A 23,234-nucleotide genomic window follows, 5' to 3' on the forward strand; every position below is an offset into this window, starting at 1 on the left:
ATTATCTTGTATTGTAAAGTCATTGGATATTGTTATCAAGTTATGCCAGTTGTGAGAATAGCTTGAGAATTCTTCTTGCTTTTTATTTTCTCTGAAGAAACTCATATGTAATTGGGATAATCTGTTGTTTAAAAACTTGATAGAACTCACCTGCAAAGCTCTCTTTTCCTCCTGTGTCTTTGGTAGACCATTTTCAACCTCTAGTTTAATTTTTAAGTAGTTACAGTATTGATTTGTGTGTGTGAGAGTTACATTTTTCTAGGAATTTTTATCTGTACCATTTTACTTTTCAGTATTATTGGCAGGTTAATAATTGATCATAATATTCTTCTTAACTATTTAGTCTGTAGTTTATATATGGATAGGTTCCCTTTCTGTTCACTATGTTTGTGACTTCTGTCTTCTCTTGATCAGTCTCATAAAAGGTCTGCTTTGTTAGCTTTGTTTTCAAGAAACTGACTCTTGGCTTGTTTGGTTTCCACTTCATTGAGTTCCTCTCTTATTTCATCTCTTCAGTGTATGAACCTTTTCTGGGGGTGGGAGGGACACTGGGGGTTTGCTTGCCCATTGTTCCAAGCACTCCTGATCACGACTGTCAGTCCCAGCTAGAACCTACTTCCTGTACCCGCTTCAGCGGTATCTGCTGCCTCCATTCCTGAGCATTTGGTTTTCTAGTGAGTGTTTGCCAGCTTCTTGTATGTTTCTCCATGTGAGCCCTCAGGTTCTAGCTTGCTGCTGCTTTCTAATTCACTTCCTCTACCTCCTCCACTGTCAGTTTTTCAAAGTTGTATTGAGATTTCTCATATCTGCATGTCTTTTCTCCTATTCTCTTGGTTCTTGTGTATAGCCTTTTAAATATGCTTACTTTAGCATGGTTTGGAGAGGTGAGGAGATAATTATGGGTAAAGTCAATCCATTGTTTTTAACCTCAAACAAATTGTCCTGTTCCAAAACAGGCCTTGACAGAACGTCTGGATGCTGTTCTTTTGGAAAAAGCAGAGACTGAGCAACACTGTGTTTCTCTGAAGAAGGAAAATATTAAAATGAAGCAAGAGGTTGAGGTAAGGCAGGATTTTATTTATTTATTTATTTTTATTAACTTATATAATATAGTTGTAAATTTTAGAACCAGGATCTTAAAAAGCATCTCGTTGGACTTCCCTGATGGCTCAGTGGTAAAGAATCTGCCTGCCAATGCAGGAGACACAAGTTCAATCCCTGACCCGGGAAGATCCCACATGCCACAGAGCAACTAAGCCAGTGCACCACAACTACTGAAACCACATGCCCTAGAGACTAAGCTGTGCAATAGGAGAAGGCGCTGCGATGAGAAGCCCCTGCTCACCATAATTAGAGGAAAGCCTGAGTAGCAATGAAGACCCAGCACAGCCAAAGATAAATAAATATAAATAAAACTAAAAAAATACTAAGGGAAAAAAAAGCATCTCATCTTATTTTAACTATAAGATTTGCAGATAAGAAAACAGACTGATATTTTAAAAGAAGGATAACTGAAATCACTGAGCTACACGGAGAGAGACAGCTAACATTTACCTGTTCGTTTTAATGTTTAATCTTTTTAACTGTAGTATCATTTTTTTAATAAAATGGGAAAGATACCTATTTTATGAAATATCTGTTTTATGAGAAACTACCAATTTAAATGTTGATTGTCTCACATACTGTACATACCGTTGCTTGCTCACTTCTCGGATACTTGCCTACCATTGGGTCTGTGCTACTTTTCTCCCCAAAACTTTTATCACTGTATTCAGGAGATGTTCATTAAAGCCTGTAACTTAATAGAACTTATGTAATTTATTACCATTTAAAACAAAATTAAACTCAGAGATTTCCTTGCTTTGAGTAAGACATTAGTACTACTGCTGGATATCATCATTATTATTAAGGTGGTCAGAGCTTCTAAGCAGAATTTTTGGAATCTAAGGATCATATTTCTCTGTGTACACTGCTGCTTGTTTCCTCCTTATGAGACTGTGTCTCTTATTTTTCTTAAGGCAGAGGTTTCGTCTTAAATAATTTTTGTGTGCTTTTTACGTTTATAGGATTTTGTAACTAAGTTGGAAGATGTGCAGAAAGAGTTGGAACAATCACAAAGAAGCTATGGAAAAGAAATAGAAAATTTGAGAAATGAATTAACAACAGTACATTCCAAATACAGTAATGATAAAGCTGATTGGCAAAAGGAAGTGGAAGAAGCAGCAAAAAAACAATTAGAGCTTTCAGAACAGCTCAGATTTCAGAGTGATTCTGAAGATAATGTTAAAAAGCTGCAAGAAGAGATTCAGAAAATTAAGCTAGTCTTTGAGGATCAAATTTTATGTCTGCAAAAGCAGTTAGAAATTTCCACAAATAAAAAGGAGCAAGAAATTACTCACCTCCAAGGAGTGATTGAGGCTAATTGTCAGCAGTACCAAAAAGATATTAATAGTTTGCAAGAAGAACTTGTACAGTTGAAATCTACACACCAAGAAGAGGTAAAAGAATTGATGTGCCAAATTGAAACATCTGCCAAAGAACATGAAGCAGAAGTAAATTATTTGATCCAGCTAAAGGATAACTTAGTCAGAAAGTGTGAGGCAGGTGAGATGAACATTCAGGAGAAGTATAAATGTGAATTAGAAAATGAAGGGAAAGCCTCAGGTGCAGACCAAGAAAATCAGGTGTGCTCTTTGCTCTTACAGGAAGATTCTCTTGTAGAACAAGCAGTGAATGAAAAAGTTAGACACTTAGAAGATGCCCTAAAAGAACTGGAGTCTCAACATAGCATCTTAAAAGACGAGTTAACTTACATGAATAATCTAAAATTAAAACTTGAAATTGACGCCCAACATATAAAGGATGAGTTTTTTCATGAACGGGAAGATTTAGAGTTTAAAATTAATGAATTATTACTAGCTAAAGAAGAACAGGGATATATAATCGAGAAATTAAAATCTGAGCTAGAAGATGCAAATAAACAGTTTTGCTGTACCATCGAACAACATAACAAGGAAGTACAGAGTCTGAAGAAACAGCATCAAAAAGAAATAACAGAACTAAATGAGACATTTTTGTCAGATTCAGAAAAAGAAAAGTTAACATTAATGTTTGAAATACAGGGTCTTAAGGAACAGTGTGAAAAACTACAACAAGAAAAGCAAGAAGCAATGTTAAACTACGAGGGTTTACGAGAGATTATGGAAATTTTACAGACAGAGCTGGGGGAATCTGCTGAAAAAATAAGTCAAGAGTTTGAATCAATGAAGCAACAACAAGCATTTAATATTAATGAACTTCAGCAGAAGCTCCAAACTGCGTTTAATGAAAAAGATGCTCTTCTTGAAACTGTGAATTGTCTCCAGAGAGAAAATGATAACTTACGGTCACAGCAGGAATGTGTACCAGAACTTGAAAATACCATAAAGAATCTTCAAGAGAAGAATGAACTGTATCTAGTTAGTCTCAGTCAGAGAGATACCATGTTACAAGAATTTGAAGCAAAGATAAGTTCTCTTACTGAGGAAAAATATGATTTCATAAGTAAGATGAAAAGTTCTCATGAAGAGATGGATAATCTTCACAAAAAATGTGAAAGGGAAGAAAGGTTGACTGTAGAACTTAGGGAAAAAGTGGATCAGACTGCCCAGTACAACAGTGAACTAGAACAGAAGGTGAATGAATTAACAGCAGGACTAGAAGAAACTTTAAAAGAAAAGGATGAAGAGAACCAAAAACTGGAAAAGCTTACAGCTCAGTTGAAAACTCTCTCCGAAGACCAGGAAGCCATGTCATTGGAAGTGAGGTCTCTTCGTGAAGAAAATAGCAGACTGAGTTCAGAGAAGAACCTGCTGAGCAGGGATCTGGAAGCCCTCCTGTCTCAAAAAGAAGGAGATGTTGCACTTCAGAAGCAGATCTCTGAATTAGAAGAGGAACTTCGGTTAGCTGTCAGAGAAAGGGATAATTTGAATAAACTTTTGGAAAACGAGCAAGTTCAGAAGTTGTTTGTCAAAGCTCAGTTGTGTGGTTTTCTTGAACAGATGGAGTCAAAGGTTTCACAAGAAAGGGAAGAACAGGATGTTGTAAATATCCTACAAGCCATGGGTGAATCCTTAGATAAAATAAATGAAGAAAAATACAACTTGGCTTTTCAGTATGATGAAAGAAAAGTAGAGTTAGAAAAAGAGATTAAGCTCCTTCAAGAAGAGCATATGGTTCAGTGTGAGGAACTTAGGTCTCTACTAAGAGATTATGAGCAAGAGAAAGTTGTCCTAAGGAAAGAGTTAGAAGAAGCCCTCTTGGAAAAGGAGGCCCTGCAGTCTGACCTTCTGGAGATGAAGAATGCCAGTGAACAAACAAGGTTTGAAAATCAGAATCTCCTAATTCAGGTTGAAGAAATGTCTCAAAAACTGTGTAGAGAAAATGAAAACCATCACGAAAAAGAAAAAGATTTTATAAAAGAACTTGAAAACCTAAGGCCATTATTGGAACAGAAAGAATCTGAATTGCAAGATGTGAAAGCAGAGTTAATATCATTAAAGGTAATATTAATGTGAATTTTATTTAAGTAAATTCTTAGTTCTAGTCACAAGCTCTAGACAATATAAATATTACCATTTTTACACTTCGAAGTCAAATTTTTAGCATTTAAGCTCAAATGCAAATTTTTGAAAAGTGTATTAAACATATTCATATCACACTTAATCATACTGATTACTGTTGGTTTTAGATTATTTTGGAATCTTGATTTTACATAAGATTAAGTGGCCAGGGGGTTAAATGTTGGTCAAAAGTAGTCACCAGCAAAACTACAACTAAATGTGAAAATTTTTTAATTTTATCCTTGTGTGATACACATATTGCCTTAAAGCACACTGTTAAGCAAAAAGAAAATAGGCTAAAGCAATATTTCATTTTAGCCAAAACTTCAGATTTTCCTCCCAAGATTGTGGCAGGATAAACTATGGTCATCATTTAATCTCTTCCTTATTACATCATGTAGTTGATATCCATTGGGTGGGTCATCTTGGGTTTGGCTGCTATTGTTTTTAGTAGTAAATGCTATGTGCATGATGAGATCAGAATTACTGGGTCTCTAAAGGGAAGAGAAAGTCTGTTCAGGTGATTGCTCTCTGTATGAATTCTCTTTAATAATATTTTTTTTTTCATGCTTAGCATAACGGCCAGTTCGTCATGGGGAATGCAGTGATTGTCTTTGTTTTTCCTATAAAATCTAGGATTCCTTCAAGAAATCACCTTCTGTGGAAAGTGATCAACCTTCAGTAAAAGAGTTTGAAGAAAAAATAGGTAACTATGGTTTTACATATGTTTTTATGGTTAATTGAACAGATTCTTAGAGTTAGAACAGAATGGGAAGTTCTCTCTCCAGTTAATGAGGTGTTAAAGGCATAGTATCACTCTTCTTCTGATGGCCTCTGCCTTCTGCTCGCCTTCACTTTTAAAACTCTCACTTTCTATTGTTTCATCCAGAGGACTGTTGTGATTCCTTTTATAAAAAGTGCCATGATTGTTTTGGGGTTTTTCATTCATTTAGCAAACTTGGCTGAAAGGCCAGCTACTTAGGCACTGGTGATAGGAAGGTGGCTAAGATGCAGTCTTTGTCTTCAAGAACACACTGCAAGAGAGGGCTGTTCCTCCCAGAGTTTGGGGTGTGGACGAGTTCTGCTGGTGCCAGTGCAGGAAGATGTGATTAACTGCTTGTTGAGTTGGGAGAAACATCACAGGACAGGCTGTCCTTGTCTTAAAGAGTGAGTAATGTAACCCAAGAAGGAGGATACTGTAGCAAGAGGAGACGGCAGGTGCTGGTATGTTCACACTGCTGACATCCGGGGGTCCTCCTGGGAGGTTCTAGAGTGGGAGAGGCCACTCCCAACAGGGCTGGTGTGATGTGTGGAGGAGTCCGGCTTCATCACTCCTGCTTATCCGTCAGAGTAACCAAGATGGGGTTGTGTGAAGTACCTGTAATTCCTCATTTTACTGCCCAGTTGTTGCGGGAGTAGTGGGAACAATCTAGAGTGACCCACAGTCTTCTGTGATGGATGGTTGGAATGGTTGGGGTGACTGGTAGAGGGCTGACCAGGTAAGCCACTTCTCTACATCATTAGCATTAGAAGCCGTGAGGTGGAGATCACCAAGGAAGTGAGTGTAGAAGAAAGACAAGGACCAGAAACAGTTCTCTGTCGAGTAAAAGTCAGAAAGATAGAAATGGCAAAAGAGTGAAAAGAAATAACTGGAGGGTTAGAAATACCCAGAGCATAAGATGTCTTGGAAGCTAAGACCAGTGAAGTGCATTCGGAGGAAGTGTTGAGGAGGGAAGAAAGGCCACTTTAGTACTCGGGCCCCGCCTGAGCTAAGCAGCATCAAGGTCATTGGTAACTTGATAACAGTTGCCATGGTATGCAAGAGAGTGACTGGAACGGATTCAGGGAGAAAATAGGGGAGAGAAATGTGAGAACAGACACAGACCATGTTCAGAAGGAAGAGATGGGACAGAGTCCAGAGGGTGGGTGTGTGTGTGGGGGGGTGTGTGTGTGGGGGGGGGGGTGTGTGTGTGTGGGTGTGGGTGTGGGTGTGGGTGTGGGTGTGTGGGTGTGTGTGTGTGTGAGAATGAATGAAGTCTCACCTGTCTTCTCATGACCCTCCCCTCCCCTCTTTGGCTGCTTCCACCCTTTGTTCCTGACCTTAAGCTCTTGGTGGCATTTCTCTTGTTGCATGTCTGTCAACTGTTGGGGTGAATCCATTAGAGAGTGGGTTTTGCTGCACAAGAGAGGGGAGAATTGTGCACTGATGGCCCGAGTAGGTGAGGGGGTGTGGGGTGAGACACAGAAGTGGAAGAGTTGGCCTGTGCTACACACACAGACGGTGCCTCTGTCACAGCCGAGGAAGGCAGTGGTGAACAAAGGCACAACTCAATGAATCAGCAAGTGTAGAAGTTCAGATCATTACCGAAGTTCATCAGAGACACGAGAAGTAAGATCTGGAGCATGGAGTTTACGTCGGGGAAACGGCCAGAGAGATTAAGGGAGAGTCACACTGGACATACTGAAGTCCAGCTGGAAAAAATCAGACCCACCTACCGGAGGCACCTGTGGATCATGAACAGTGAAGAGCGTCTGACATCTCTGCTTCATCCTGATTGGCTGTCACCACCAAGGAGCCCAGCATACCTGCATTTCCAGGAGGTCCTCTGCTGTTCAGGGGTCCGAATGGCCTCTCCATGTATGGACACTGAGAAGATGGGCTGTTCTGGAAGACTGAAGAAAATGAGAATTCTGTTCATTGTTTGCCTTGCCTAGAAAATCCATAATTAAGCTTTTACTTAAAAATAGATACTTTGCTATTTATTTTAATTTCAAATTGTATATTTTGTGTACTAGATTAAAGTTTCATTTCTAGGACTATGTGAGTAATTCTAATATTTTCCCCTAGTTTTCATTTGAGTTTATGTATAATTGTTTCATTTTATGTTTTTAGGATACTTGGAAAAAGAAGCCAAAGAGAAAGAGGAGAAAATAAGTAAGTTAAAACTAGTTGCTGTGAAAGCAAAGAAAGAACTAGATTCTAGCAGGAAAGAAGTAAGTTGACTTAAAAATCCAAGATTTGTGAACCTTACCTTTCAGAAAATCAAGTTTTTCTGTGCATTAAAAAACTATCATATATTTAAAATAGGCCCAGACACTCCAGGAGGAACTTGAATCTGTTCGCTCAGAAAGGGATCAGTTGTCTACTTCCATGAGAGATCTCATTCAAGGAGCTGAAAACTATAAGGTAAAAATAGTTACATTAATAACAAGTTACATTTGTGACTTGTAAGTTAAGAAGTGTACTTGAAATATAAAACTTTTTTTTTGTTTATTTATTTTAATTGGAGGCTAATTACTTTACAATATTGTAGTGGTTTTTGCCATACATTAACATGAATCAGCCATGGGTGTACACGTGTTCCCCATCCTGAACCCCCTCCCACATCCCCTGTCATTCCATCCCTCAGGATCGTCCCAGTGCACAAGCCCTAAGCACCCTGTCTCATGCATTGAACCTGGACTGGTGATCTGTTTCACATATGATAATATACATGTTTCAATGCTATTCTCTCAAATCATCCCACCCTTGCCTTCTCCCACAGAGTCAAAAAGCCTGTTCTTTATATCTGTGTGTCTCTTTCGCTGTCTCACATACAGGGTCATCGTTGCCATGTTTCTAAGTTCCATATATATGTGTTAGTATACTGTATTGGTATTTTTCTTTCTGACTTAACTTCACTCTGTATAATAGGCTCCAGTTTCATCCACCTTATTAGAACTGACTCAAATACATTCTTTTTAATGTCTGAGTAACATTCCATTGTGTATATATACCACAGCTTTCTTATCCATTCGTCTGCTGATGGACATCTAGGTTGCTTCCATGTCCTGGCTATTGTAAACAGTGCTGCGATGAACACTGGGGTACACATGTCTCTTTCAATTCTGGTTTCCTCGGTGTGTATGCCCAGCAGTGGGATTGCTGGGTCATAAGGCAGTTCTCTTTCCAGTTTTTTAAGGAATCTTCACACTGTTCTCCACAGTGGCTGTACTAGTTTGCATTCACACGAACAGTGTAAGAGGGTTCCCTTTTCTCCATACCCTCTCCAGCATTTGTTGTTTGTAGACTTTTTGGTAGCAGCCGTTCTGACTGGCGTGAGATGGTACCTCATTGTGGTTTTGATTTGCATTTCTCTGATAATGAAAACTCTTGTCCATAACATAGTCACCTTGTATGTTTTAGTAAAGGTTTGCACTATTTGTGTGTGTGTGTAATGTGTCATCCTAGTGTCAAGGTTTTAAGTGGCTAGGGTTTCCAGTTCCAGTTCAGTTGTTCAGTCGTGTCTGACTCTTTGCGACCGCATGAATCGCAGCACTCCAGGCCTCCCTGTCCATCACCAACTCCCGGAGTTCACTCAGACTCACATCCATCGAGTCAGTGATGCCATCCAGCCATCTCATCCTCTGTCGTCCCCTTCTCCTCCTGCCCTCAATTCCTCCCAGCATCAGAGTCCTTTCCAATGAGTCAACTCTTCGCATGAGGTGGCCAAAGTACTGGACTTTCAGCTTTAGCATCATTCCTTCCAAAGAAATCCCAGGGCTGATCTCCTTCAGAATGGACTGGTTGGATCTCCTTGCAATCCAAGGGACTCTCAAGAGTCTTCTCTAACACCACAGTTCAAAAGCATCAATTCTTCGGCGCTCAGCCTTCTTCACAGTCCAACTCTCACATCCATACATGACCACTGGAAAAACCATAGCCTTGACTAGACGGACCTTTGTTGGCAAAGTAATGTCTCTGCTTTTGAATATGCTATCTAGGTTAGCAGTCACCATCTGCAGTGATTTTGGAGCCCCAAAAAATAAAGTCTGACACTGTTTCCACTGTTTCCCCAGCTAGGGTTTAAATATGCCTTTAAGGTATTGTTTTTTAAGACTACCATTTCTGTTTGGAATTTCCTAATAAAATCAGTAATAAACAAAGATGGCTATTATTACAGTCCTCTGGCCAAGGAAATGTGAAAGTTAGACATGTGTGTTCTTGCCTGGAGAATCCCTGGGACAGGGGAGCCTGGTGGCCTGCCGTCTGTGGGGTTGCACAGAGTTGGACATGACTGAAGTGACTTAGCAGCAGCGGCAGCAGACATGTCTAACACAAATGTGAAAACACTATTTGGAGGTATTACTGCTCATCAGCCTAAATAACATGAGACAGTATTATAGGAAGATGAAAAAATAAAACAGAAGAATTTGACATTTTGTTTCTTTATGCATTCAAGTATTTCTACAGCCAGGCTGAGCCTGAGTACTAGGAAGACGGTGGTCAACCAGGTAGGTGGAGTTTCTGCCAGCCTGGCCTTAGTCCCAAAGGCAGTAAGAGCAGACAGACAAAGAAATAGTGTGTAGGAAAGTTAAGGTGGGTGGGGTGACTTCTGTGTAATAACAAGCACTGTAAGCCAGGCAGTCTTCTCAGTGCTTGACACGTCCTGTCACACGTGATGTGTGTGTGTGATAAGCATGTTATTAACGTTGCTGGTTTACCAGCAAGGAGTCAGGTCACAGAGCAAGAAGCCAGTGGAGCAGGGGTTAGGTTCAAGCATTTGGTTCCAGATCTCTTCTTCTAGCAAGTAAATGAGCTGTGCTGTGCCAGTGAGACCTGAAAACAGAGAAACCAGGAGAGGATGAATCAGAAAACTACTTCAGGAAAATCTAGTTCCCCTCTCCAAAATGAATTCTGAGGTTTCGTCAAAAATGAGTGATTTTTAAAAATTAGAATAAAATCCTTAAAATACTTGATCGTGTGATCTCTAGATGCATAATACTTTTCTAAACTTAAGAAGTTACAAGGGGAAAGAGACTGAACTAGATAAAACTAACAAGTGAAAATATGACAAGGGATTAGTATCCTTAACATAAAGATATCTCATTCATTTAAAAAAAATGCTTATTTGAAATTTATATATGGGTTTATCTGTCTTTTATGAGTCATTAGGAGCTTGCTTCTTTACATTTTGAGAACCATATAATCTATTTTCCTGTAAAGGTAGACCAAGCATACCAATTTACTTCTTTAAAATATATTTTTTTAAAGGACCAGTGGGGGGGAGATGTAGAACATCCAAGAACTGTGGGGCAGCTACAAATGTATAGCATGTGTGCAATATGAATGCCATTGGAGAAGAGAGAGAAAGGAACACGGAAATACTTGGCACAGGGAAGACTGATTACCCAGTTAACAGACCTGGGAAGGAAGTTCAGAGAACACCACATATAGCACAATCAGAAGAGGTGCACCATGGCATGTCATTTTCAGATTACAGAAAATCAAAGATGAAAGTCCTGAAAGAAGCCACAGAAAAAAACACCTTATGTGGCTCAGGCGGTAAAGCATCTGCCTACAGTGCGGGAGACCCGGGTTCGATTCCTAGGTCGGGAAGTTCCCCTGGAGAAGGAAATGGCAACCCACTCCAGTATTCTTGCCTCGAAAATCCCATGGACGGAGGAGTCCGGTAGGCTGTAGTCCATGAGGTCACAAAGAGTCAGACACAACTGAGCAACTTCACTTCACTTCACTTATAGAGGATTACATCAAACTTACGGGGAGCCATACAGAAGAGAAGAGTGTAAAATGCATTGCTTAAGGTGTTGAGAGAAAAAAACCCACCAACCTAGAATGCTTTGCACTAGAAGTGAAGGAGCAATAGAGTTTCTTAGAAATTGAGGGCATTTGTTGCCAGTAGACATGCCTGTCAATAAATGTTAAAAGAAGTTCTTTAGGACTTCCTTGGTGGTGTGGTAGATAAGAATCTGCCCGCCAGTGGAGGGAACACAAGTTCAATCCCTGGTCCGAGAAGATTCCACTTGTTGAGAAGCAACTAAGGTCGTGCTCCACAACTCCGGAGTCCGTTGCCCATAGAGCCCAATGCTTTGCAACAAGAAAAGCCTGTGCATCACAAGGAAGAGTAGCCCCCATGCCACAACTAGAGAAAAGCCCCTGCAAAGCAGAGAAGACCCAGTGCAGCACCCCACCCCCCGCCAAAAAAAAAAAATTTAATACGAGTTCTTTAGAAAGAAGAAAGATAATACAGGTCAGACCGCAAAGGGTCAACACAGTATTGGGGAAGAACAGAATGGGAGGATTAGCCCTGCCCTACTGCGAGACTTAGTGTGGAGCTGCAACAGTCAGGATTTGCGAGTGGTGGTGGTGAAAGAATGAACAGACAGCAGTGGAACAAAGAGCCTAGAATCAGACCTCAGGTAGAGTCAGCTCCTCTCTGTTGTCAGAAACAGTCATGTTTTTGGACACAATTCCAAAGGCACAGTCCATGCAGGACAGCCCAGCTGTGTTTCCTTGAGGCCACTTTCAGGGAAAGCCAGAGATATGTGTTGGTTATTTTGTACAGGGCTGCATTTTTGTGAAGAACAGTCAGTAGTTGACCAGGAACAAGGGGCAAACAGGATTTATCAGAAAGGGGAGAGGAAACACAGGCTACAGGGAAAAGTTGAGTCTCACTGCACATTGGAGGATGTCCTCGCTGGCTGGTGTGGATCGCAGAGGTCGGTGCTGGGGTTCTCTCCTGAGCAGGCCTGACTAGGAACATCAAAGGAAAAAGTCACGTGGTTTTAGGGTCTTTGGAAAATCGTGACCGTTCTGTTGCAGAGTGTGAGGCTGTGTGTGGGGTCCTCTCATATTCCTTGAGCACCTCTGCTACATCTGGGCCAGGCCCAAGACTGTCCTCAGCAAGACTGTGTAGGTGGAGGTAACGGGTGACAAGGGTAAACTTTTTCTCCTGCCTGCTTAAATGTTGTTCCTGTTTCAGAAGTTTATTTTTGATGACTAGATAGATAACTTGGAGATATTGCATTGTATATGTTTTAAATCCTCTTTGAGCCTTTAAGAGACCACCTCATACTAAAAGGCATCTAGATTATGCTAATCTTATTGTATGATGCCACGGGGTAGTCTGTCAAATGTTGAGTCTAGGTAAGTATTTCAGGCTTCCAGAATGAACACTTACGGCTTGTGTTAAGATGGCCCAGTCATACAGTCTGAGGAGTTGAGTGTACGATAATATCCTGAAGTTAAGTCCTTTTGTCTTTTGTTGAAGAATCTTTTATCAGAATATGATAAGCAGTCAGAGCAGTTGGATGCAGAGAAAGAACGTGCCAATAACTTTGAGCATCAAGTAGAAGACCTTACAAGACAATTAAGGAGTTTGACTTTTCAGGTAACTTTAAATTGAGTAAATTCATGGTGACTCAGATGGTAAAGAATCTACCTGCAATGCAGGAGACCCAGGTTCAATCCCTGGGTTGGGAAGATCCCCCTAAGAAGGGAATGGCATGCTCCAATATTCTTGCCTGGAGAATCCCATGGACAGAGGAGCCTGACAGGCTACAGTCCATACGGTCACAAAGAGTCAGACATGACTGAGTGACTGACACTTTCATATGTGAAAATTGTAATAAGTGTATTTCAATTCAAATATTTTTTGCACAAAAATTAAAATTAATACATAGAAACTTAATTTTATTTTCTTTTTCCCAATGTTGAGAGAAGAATATGACCAGAAAACTGGCAACCATCCTGTCTTACAGCTGTAAACTCAGCTCCCCTGAGGTTTTTTGTTTTTGTTTTTTTCATTTTTTGCCTTTTCCTCTGTTAGTGCTCCTGGTCTCTTGAATTGTTTTCCAAATTAACATCAACAGTGACTGTGGTTTAAACTTACTCTTGATTTTTGCATTTTCCTTTCGTGGACTCGATTCTGAAATCTTCATTTTTTTATACTGTGCCAGTATTCTCATGTTCCATTTTATTCTTCCTCTCCTGTGTGTATTTTCTGTGTGTTTACAGTAGTGAATCATTTGTCATTGTAGTGTGAAAAATTAACCTCAGATAATGAAGATTTCCTGGCCCGTATCGAGACACTGCAGTCTAATGCCTGCTTATTGGAAGTGCAGATTTTAGAAGTCCAGAAAGCCAAGGCTATGGCAGACAAAGAGCTGGAAGCTGAAAAACTTCAGAAAGAACAGAAAATAAAGGTCAAAACAGTTCTGTGGGGTGAATTCATTTCACACAGTGGTGTTTTTATTGCAGTACTTCAGTGAAGAAAAGACTTGCTAATGAGGAGCATTTGTTAAATAAATTCCTTAATGTGGAATTAAAGTTAATTAATTCCAACTGTGAAGTTGAGAATCCACAGTACGATTTTTGGGTGTATATTTTTTAAATATGGAAAGATTTCCAAGTTCTGTACTTTATATGTCAGATTTATTTTATAATCCTTTATGAATGCTTTTTTTTTTTAAACATTGGTTGGCTTAGGGGTCCCAGTGTTTCTATTTTTAATTTTAGGAGCATGCCAGTTCCGTAAATGAACTAGAAGAACTTCAGTTACAGCTTCAAAAGGAAAAGAAACAGCTTCAGAAAACCATGCAAGAATTAGAGCTGGTTAGAAAGGTAAAGAATCTGCCTGAAATGCAGGTGACCTGGGTTCCATCTCTGGGTTGGGAAGATCCCCTGGAGAAGGGAACGGCTACCCACTCCAGTATTCTGGCCTAGAGAATTCTACGGACTGTATAGTCCGTGGGGTCGCAAGGAGTTGGAAACCACTGAGTGACTTTAACTTTCAGAAAGCTAAAATGAAACACTAGACTTAGAATAGCAATGTTCTCATTTTTAAACTATCCTATAGACCCTGAAAAGTAATATTTCAAAAACAAGGTTATTTGTGATACTGAAGTACTCCTTTATAAATTATTTGCCTCAGAATATGGAAAATTTAACTTAGTTGTCCAGTGCCCATCTCTCTGGAAGAATTTAGGCGTGGTTTGCTGTTTTATTTTTTGTACATGATTATTCTGTGACACATGAAAATTTAGTTAATGTCAGAAACTGAAGTTTGTATTACGCTGAGAACTTCAGTGAATTTTTCTCTGCTCTTCCAAAGATGGGAGCAAAAATAAAGGTACTATAAGAGCTGCTTAAAATAGGAATATTTTATAGATAAGAGTTGACCAGTTGTAGCTAATGAAAATTATAACATACAATGAAATTGAGAAAGTTAAACTATTTATGAAAGTGATCTATTTTACGAAATTACAGTCTAGGAAGTACCCCAGCATCTTCATTAACACGTGAAGTCTCTGTGCTACAGAAAAGCATCCTAGAGCAGGGGTGCTGCGATCCTTGATCCTTTGAGAAATCCCTAGACACAGTTAGCTCATCCACTGTCATATGGACCTCTCATTGTAACCTGTGCAGGATGCCCAGCAGACCACGCTAATGAACATGGAAATTGCTGATTACGAGCGCTTGATGAGAGAGCTGAATCAGAAGTTAGCTAATAAAAACAGCAAGATAGAAGATTTGGAACAGGAAATAAAAATCCAAAAACAGAAACAAGAGACCCTGCAAGAAGAAATGAGTGAGTGAAACAGAACCCACTGCAACTCATGGTCACTGTCTTCAGCAGAAGTGAGGGGTGGGGGGTGGGGGCCAGTGCTGATGGTTCCCTTGACCAGCCCTTGGCAGCCCAGTCATTCTCACAGTAGGGACCGTGACTGGGGACTAAAGAGGGGGGCTGTAAGACTACCCACTGTGCCCTTGTGTACATTCAGTCCTATAAACATTTCTCAGGGGTCCTGTTGTCGGCAGAGCAGGATGGTTGTAATGGCCATGGAATCTTTCTGAGCTGTTTCTGTTCCATTTTATCTGTGAAATAATTTCCAATGTAAGCACTAGAGCTGTGACTGTCCCTTAGGCAGTCCTTCAGCTAACAAGCAGGTATGTTGTGTTTTTGTTTTAATTCAGCTTGAGATGTTTTTAATTTTCTTTAAATCTCTTCTTTGACCCATGGGTGTTTTTTTTCATTCCTAAATAATTAATGGGGTTTTCAGATACTCTCTGTGCTTGGTTTCTCTGGGCCCTTCCCTGTGCACACACCCGTCTTCCAGCTGTGTTCTTGTGCATAGTGGGTAGCAGGGGCTCCAGGTCACAAACACTTGCAGACATTTGACTTTGTGAGTTAGCCAACTAGCTGAAAAAGAGGCTCAGGTCTTGGGAAAACTTCAGAAGAGCTGCTTATTCAGGCCAGCACCTCTCGCTGGTGAGTCAGTGCAGACACGAGAGGTCCAGGCAGTGGGTGTCAAGAGTGCAGAGGGAGAAGCTTCTGTGGATGAATGGTTGGGGGTTGGGGCTTGTGTTGAGTCTTAGGAGTTGGAGAGAAAGAGCGAATTGGGACAGGGCAGTCCTTTCTGCCAGAGAAGGTAATGGCACCCCACTCCAGTACTCTTGCCTGGAAAATCCCATGGATGGAGGAGCCTGGGAGGCTGCAGTCCCTGGCTTCACTTTCACTTTTCACTTTCATGCATTGGAGAAAGAAATGGCAACCCACTCCAGTGTTCTTGCCTGGAGAATCCCAGGGATGGCGGAGCCTGGTGGGCTGCCGTCTGTGGGGTCACACAGAGTCGGACATGACGGAAGCGACTTAGCAGCAGCAGCAGCAGTCCTTTCTGCAGCCATAGTTAGGAGCAAAATGGAAAGGAATAGCATAGTGTGGAAGTCTTTACAAGTTGGAGGAAAGGGCTTGACCTGTGAGGGAGAAGTTAAGAATGCTCGGAAGATCTCCTTGATCAGTTCAGGAGGGACCTGAACACAGAGTGGATTTGGGCCTTTTTGATGATTCAGCCCATTGTGGGGTCTGGGAAATGCAGGCACCCCGGGTGGCAGGGGCCCTGAGGCCTGAGCTCGGGGCTGTGACTGGATGGGGAGGAGAGTGGGGACATGTTGGAAAGTATCCACACAAAACTGTCAGCCAGCTCGCTCTGCTATGTGTTGCAATCCCAGCCCTGCCCCTCTGCAGGGCCCATCTGGCTCCTCACTCACCCTCCTCACCTCTGAGGCGCAGCGGCCCTTCCTCTTCTGAAACATGGCACCTGCTTTTCCACAGCCTTGTCATTCATTCGCTGTGCCCTCACCTTCCCACCCCGTGAGCACCTTTTGGAGTCCTTCTCTGTCTCCAGTGTCTGCTGTCCCCACAAGCCTTCCTTGTCCCATGCAAATGTAACCTGGCTGTGACCGTTAGTCCATGTGGGTCCCCCCAGCCTTTTTATTTCTGCTGAATGTTTCTATTTTGCTTTACATCATCACAATATCTAGAGATGTATCCTTAATTTCAGTCTGTGTTCTTAAAGGTCAGGATTCCTGGAGCACGTAAAGGCTTTATACGTAATGTGTGCCTTGTACAGTCTTTGCAGGACTGGGCAAATAGTTGCCAGGAAGTTACTGGTGGTGACGCATCATAAAGGCAAGTCAAGGTGTATTCTTACAGAACACCTGCTCTTGTTTACTGAGTGATGTAGGCAGTGTGTGTGGATTTAGCTTCGTGGCGGTAGTCGTTGCTCTTGGGGCCTTCTAGCTGCAGTCACACGGCCCCGCATATTACTTGTTCTGTCAAGAACCAGGTTACGATCTCTGTCAGATGCTCTGTATTTGTTTCATGATGGCTGGGGCCGGGTTGGCCTGCTTCTTTGCGTGGTCCTGTGATCTGGAAAGTGCATCCACTTACTCCTGTTTGATACTGGCTTCCTCTTTACCTCTGTTACATAAAAGTGTTTTGTTTTGATCACATTTCAGTCTTCCTTTATTGAACTTTGTCCTACAAGACAGTTAGTGTCACAAAATCAGACCAGGTGATTGGAAACACAGCACGTCTTTTGGGGTATTTCTTACTGTAAAGTCTTTAGCTTTTAGATACGCAGTAAGAATCTGCCTTTATTTCAAAGATGCATGCTAAAATACTTACAGACAAGTGTATTTCAGGGGTGGGGGTTACCTGTGTGGCACAGGAGTTGGGTCAGCAGGTGAATCTGAGTTGCAGTAAAGGGCAAGGACACACGTGTCCTCTGCGTTGCCGACCCTGAGGTCTCTGTCCTGTTCCTCCTGCACTAAAGCAGCCGTAAGCAGTGTGTAAACAGCCTGTTCCCAGAAGGAGGCAGCAGCCACAGTGCGTGCAGGCCTGACACCTCGCTTGGTGGGATGAGATTGGCCTCTGTTGGTGGTCATTAAAGGTGGTCACAGATACAGTGGGATTTACTATATTATTATCCCTAGTGTTATATATGTTTAAAGTAGTTTGTAATAAAAAGCTAAGATGGGTTCCTTTCAGAGATAGGCTAATACAAAGAAAAGAGTCTTGTTCTGTTACTTACATCCACTGATACACCTTTCTCCTGAAATGATCTTTCCCACTAGCTTCGCTGCAGGCTGTGGTACAGCAGTATGAGGAAAAGAATACCAAGATCAAACAGCTACTTGTGAAAACCAAGAAAGAACTGGCAGATGTGAGGCAAGCGGTATGCGCATTCCTGAGTTCTGTCTTTGAATCCAAGTATTTATGAATAACATCGTTATTTAATTTAAGCACGTTTCTTGTTCTGCAGGAGACTGATCACTTAAAGCTTCAGGCATCTTTAAAGGGTGAACTGGAGGCCAGCCAGCAGCAAGTAGAAGTCTATAAAGTAAGATTCTTTTTACTGTTAAAAGCTTTTAGAAATTTCTGTGTAGAAGTAAGCTGCCACATGGGGGGTTTTATACACACACACACACGCACACACACACACAAAATACATGTTTGCGCACACACATTTCTTCCCCCTAAATATCCTTCATCAGCCAGCATTTTAAGAAAGTAGAAGCAATAGTTTATTTCTGTATCCATTATGTTTATGTGTAACAGCTTGAGGTATGTAATTAAACATTGAACTGTAACATGTGTTCTGAAATTTTTTCATGATTAATTATTTGATGATTTAAGGAAAACCAAATTAATTTACTCAGAAAATATTCTACTCATGTTGGCTCCATTCTTTGAATAATCATAAGTTAAAATTCCTACTCTTATGTCTCTTACATAGTCCCCTCTCAAACCCCAAGTTGACATTTAAGGGAGGTCTGTTTAACCAGCAAAGATCTGGTTCCCTTGCTCCTCACCGAGAGCCTCTGCCCCCAGATTCAGCTGGCGGAAGTGACGGCAGAGAAGCACAAAGCCCATGAGCACCTGAAGGCATCGGCGGACCAGCACCAGCGCACACTGAGTGCCTACCAGCAGCGGGTATCAGCCCTGCAGGAGGAGTGCCGCGAGGCCAGGGTGCGTCCTCCTGTTGTGGGGTGGGGATAGGCTCCCAGCAGTTCGACCCCTCCACCTGACCCCAGCGCAGCCAACCCAGACCCTTACTAGCACAACTTGTTTCTGCTAAAAGGAAAGACAGGTATACATTGTTTCCATTTTAACCTTGTTTTGCAGGTTCTGTGTGTAAATAAATCTTTTAAAAGTTTTTTCATTAGAAAGGTTAGAGTCCTCTCCAAGGGCTAAATGACTATGAAATCGTATTCTAATAGAAGCACTACTGTCTTCAATGTACAGAACAGACCCCTGCAATTGACTTGTTACAGTCATGGCTCTTTCTAAGCATCCTGGGCAGTAGGGCTGAGAGGTCACAGGGCACTTCAGGAAACCCAGGACCTAGAATTACACTTTTCCCACTCTCTTGAAAACCAAAGTGCAACTAGCCTCATCTCTTCGAATTAATTTTTCATGTATTTATAAAAACAGGAAATATCGTAAGTGAAAATCGTTCTAAATAGTGCTATTATAAAAATATAGGCAGTAATCTACCAGGATGAAAACAGGTAGAAATATACCTCCTGTCAGACAAAATATGTCATTCAAAGACCTTAAAAAAGTGTAAGGCCAATAGAAGTATGCTATTTAGGGAAAGTTCATTGAGGGACTAAGGAGTGTCAGAGGCATTACTCATCTTCAGAGAAAGGTTTTCATCTTCATTCACAATTGGAGAGAAAACAGGAGGACCACATGAGCTAGAAAATGCAATGCTCAGACTTCTCTCTTTCTGAACCATTACAGGCAGAACAAGCTGCAGTCGCCTCTGAATTTGAGAGCTACAAGGTCCGGGTCCACAATGTTTTAAAACAGCAGAAAAATAAATCTGTGTCTCAGACTGAGGCTGAGGGGGCCAAACAAGAAAGGTGAGGTTTTCAGGATGGGGAGCACCCACGGGGTTGGGAACTCCTGCTCCCATTGCCTTTGGACAGTGAGGTTTACACATAACCACTAGTTACCACCAGTGTTTGAATAATATGTTGTTTAATACTTCTTAAAAATTAGCATACATATCGCTCTTGTGAATTCAAAAATATACTAGGAATGAGAGCTTGCTGTGGCATTCTACAGCATCTGTGCTTTCCTTTTATTGGGAGAGGCCTGGTGTTCAGAACAATTTTACATCTGGCTCTTCCTATTCTCAGTAGGAGTAAATATCCTGCAGAGTTCGTGTATTTATGCGTTACTTTTTCTTGAACTTTTTATTTTGTATTGGGGTATAGCTGACCAACAGTGTTGTGATAGTTTCAGGTGAACAGCAAAGGGACTCAGCCATATATAGACATGTATCCATTCTTCCCCAAACCCCGCCTCCCTGCCATATAACATTAAGTAGAGTTCCCTGTGCTGTACAGTAGGACCTTGTTGGTTATCCATTTTAAATGTAGTAGTGTGTACATCCATCCCAAACTCCCTGGCAGCCATAAGTTTGTTTCCTAACTCTGTGAGTCTCTGTTTCATAAGTAAGTTCATTTGTATTATTTCCTTTTTGATTCCACATATAAGGGATGTCATACAGTATTTCTCCTTCTTTATCTGATTTATTTCACTAGTATGACCCTCACTGGGTCCATCCATTTGCTACAAATGGTGTTACTTCATTCTTTTTCATGTCTGAGTGATGTTCCATTGTATGTATGTACCACATCTTTATCCATTCCTCGGTTGATGGACATTTAGATTGCTTCCATGTGGCTATTGTAAATAGTACTGCAATGAATATTGGGGTGAGTGTATCCTTTTGAATAATGTTCTTCTCTGGATATATGTCCAGGAGTGGGATTGCAGGGTCATACGATAGCTCTATTTTCAGTTTTTTAGTTTTAAAGGTAAAGAATCTGCCTGCAATGCAGGAGACCCAGGTTTGATCCCTGGGTCAGGAAGATCCTCTGGAGAAGGTCATGGCAGTCCATTCCAGTATTCCTGCTTGGAGAATCCCATGGACAAAGGAGCCTGGCGGGCCACAGTCCATGGGGTCGAAAAGAGTGGGACACGACTGAGTCCCACTACCATACTGTTCTCCATAGTGGCTGTACCAATTTGCATTCCAGGAGGCTTCCCTTCTCTCCACCCCCTCTCCAGCATTTGTTGTTTGTGGATTTTTTGATGATAGCCTTTTTAGCCGGCGTGAGATGCTGTCTCATTGTAGTTTTGATTTTGCATTTCTCTAATAATTAGTAATGATGAACATCTTTTCATGTGCCTCTTGGCCATCTGTGTGTCGTCTTTGGAGAAATGTCTCTCTAGGTTTTCTGCCCATTTTTTGAATGGGTGGGTTGTTTTGATGCTGTTTAGCATCATGAGCTTTTTGTAAATTTTGGAGACTAATCCCTTATCAGTTAGATCATCTGCAAATATTTTCTCCCAATTTGAATTGTCTTTTCACTTTGTTCATTGTTTCCTTTGCTTTGCAGAAGCTTTTGAGTAGGTCCTGTTTGTTTATTTTTGTTTTTATTTCCATTATTCTGGGATGTGGATTGAAAAAGATGTTGCTGTGATTTATCTCAAAGAGTGTTTTGCCTGTGTTTCCTCCAGGAGTTTTTTAGTGTCCAGTCTCAGTTTCAGGTCTTTAATCCAGTTTTAGGTCTTTAATCCATTTTGGGCTTATTTTTGTGTATGAAGTTAAAGAGTGATCCAACTTTATTTTTTAACATGTGCCTGTCCAGTTTTCCCATCAGCATTTGCTGAAGAGACTGTCTTTCCAACATTGTGTAGTCTTGCCTCCTTTGTCATAGATTAATTGACCATAGGTGCATGGACTTATTTCTGGGTTTTCTATCCTGTTCTCGTTGGTCTATATTTCTGTCTATGTGCCAGTACCATACTGTTTTGACGACTATAGTTTATAGTATAGGCTGAAGTCAGGGGGCCTGATTCCTTCAGTTCCATTTTTTTTTTTTCTCAGGATTGCTTTGGCTATTCAGGATCATTTCTGTCGTTTGAGATTTTTTGTTCTAGTTTTGTGAAAAAAGCCATTGGTAATTTGATAGGGATTTCATTGAATCTGTAGATTGTCTTGGGCAGTATAGTCATTTTCACAATATTGATTCTTCCAATCCATGAACATGGTGTATCTATTCATCGTTTATTTCTTCTTTAATTTTTTTCATCAGCATCTTAATAGTCGCTAGAGTACAAGTTTTTTGTCTCTGAGGTAGGTTTATTTCTAGGTATTTTATTCTTTTGATGCAATGGTAAATGGAATTATTGCTTGAATTTCTCTTTCTGATCTTTCATTGTTACTGTATTGAAATACAGCAGATTTCTGTATATTAATTTTGTAATCTTACGGTTGTATTGCTTTTTAAGCATTTAGTAAATAGATAACTCTAGGCTAAAAACTGATGAGATGTTTTTTCTATGAATTGCTTGTCTTAAAAGCTGAAGTTGGATACTGACACATTTAATATAAAAATACCACATATCTAAGAGTCAGCTTTGATTATGACAGTTTTGAGTTAAAATTATTTTAATGTAAATGTTTTAAGTTTCTTCTACTTTCTTATATATTAAATACTTTTTTAAAAAAGAAATAATGTATTATACCAGTTGTGGTAGAAATATAGTTTTTAACTTTTTCTCCAAAGACTTTCCTTTGCTCTAACTTGGTATAACAAGCTGATCTCAGAATGGTTAGCTTAGAACGGTATGATTTCTGTTTTTTCCCCCAACTAATGTCATAGTCCTATAACATAAAATAGACTGTTTGACACATTGCATGGTCTGCTCCATTTGAATGTGAAATCTGTAAATTCAGACTTTTGTAAATGTGTGGTGTCTGACATCTAAAGTCTGACTGTAGTGTTTTGTTTCACACTTAACCCTGTTTTCCAAATTCCTCAGATTGTTTTATTTCCTTTGGAATCATCCATAATAATGGCAAGAGTATGGAATTGAAAGATTAAATGATTAAAGTAAAATTTATTTGAAATCACAAAATCAGGTTTACATCTTTCAAAAACATTTTTTGAACTATTTGTGTTTCAGAGAACATCTAGAAATGCTGATTGACCAACTGAAGCTCAAGTTACAAGATACCCAGAACAGCTTACAGATCAGCGCCTCTGAGCTGCAGGCCCTGCAGTGTGAACACTGCGCCCTGCTGGAGAGGCACAATAGGGTGCTGCAGGAGGCCGTGGGCAAGGAGGCTGAGCTCCGCGAGAAGTAAGCCAGCGACGCTGGAACACGGGCAACAAGTGGGCTTGTTGGCGCTCCAGCTGGGCACCCTTGGGAGGGTGTGGGCTGAAGTTAGGAGTAGGGTGTCCACACGTTGGTGGCTGCTTCTGCCTCAGAGTGCCCCCTTCTGCTGTGTCTGTACTTGGCTTTACCTGCTCACCCACCATTCTGTCCATTGTGCCCTCCTGGCCTTGCATTGGAGGCCAGCGCTTCTCCTTCTCTTTGGAGGACATTCTGGCAGCTGCTGATGGAGCCCTTGCTTTCTTTGGAAACAAGAATTTACAGCAAGCCCTCGCTGTAGGACAGAGTTTACTAGAAGCACAGCCTGTTG

At 40.9% G+C, this 23,234-nt stretch overlaps 1 protein-coding gene across 1 annotated transcript in view; it reads left to right on the top strand.

The window, feature by feature from the left end:
* Window positions 1-956: 956 nt before the first annotated feature.
* The window catches only part of GCC2 (GRIP and coiled-coil domain containing 2), a 28,005-nt gene continuing 5,727 nt past the window's right edge, over window positions 957-23,234 (top strand). Inside the window, exons 1-14 of the mRNA XM_068964038.1 lie at window positions 957-1,061; window positions 2,067-4,541; window positions 5,238-5,307; window positions 7,495-7,595; window positions 7,690-7,788; window positions 12,653-12,772; window positions 13,422-13,586; window positions 13,900-14,004; window positions 14,809-14,971; window positions 17,800-17,900; window positions 17,988-18,065; window positions 18,557-18,694; window positions 19,472-19,593; window positions 22,715-22,891. Of these exons, the coding sequence (XP_068820139.1) occupies window positions 1,044-1,061; window positions 2,067-4,541; window positions 5,238-5,307; window positions 7,495-7,595; window positions 7,690-7,788; window positions 12,653-12,772; window positions 13,422-13,586; window positions 13,900-14,004; window positions 14,809-14,971; window positions 17,800-17,900; window positions 17,988-18,065; window positions 18,557-18,694; window positions 19,472-19,593; window positions 22,715-22,891 (3,932 nt within the window). The 5' untranslated portion in view covers window positions 957-1,043. The remainder of the gene's footprint in view (window positions 1,062-2,066; window positions 4,542-5,237; window positions 5,308-7,494; window positions 7,596-7,689; window positions 7,789-12,652; window positions 12,773-13,421; window positions 13,587-13,899; window positions 14,005-14,808; window positions 14,972-17,799; window positions 17,901-17,987; window positions 18,066-18,556; window positions 18,695-19,471; window positions 19,594-22,714; window positions 22,892-23,234) is intronic.

This window comes from Capricornis sumatraensis, chromosome 1, assembly GCF_032405125.1.
Source record: "Capricornis sumatraensis isolate serow.1 chromosome 1, serow.2, whole genome shotgun sequence".
In the NCBI taxonomy this organism is placed as follows: domain Eukaryota; kingdom Metazoa; phylum Chordata; class Mammalia; order Artiodactyla; family Bovidae; genus Capricornis; species Capricornis sumatraensis.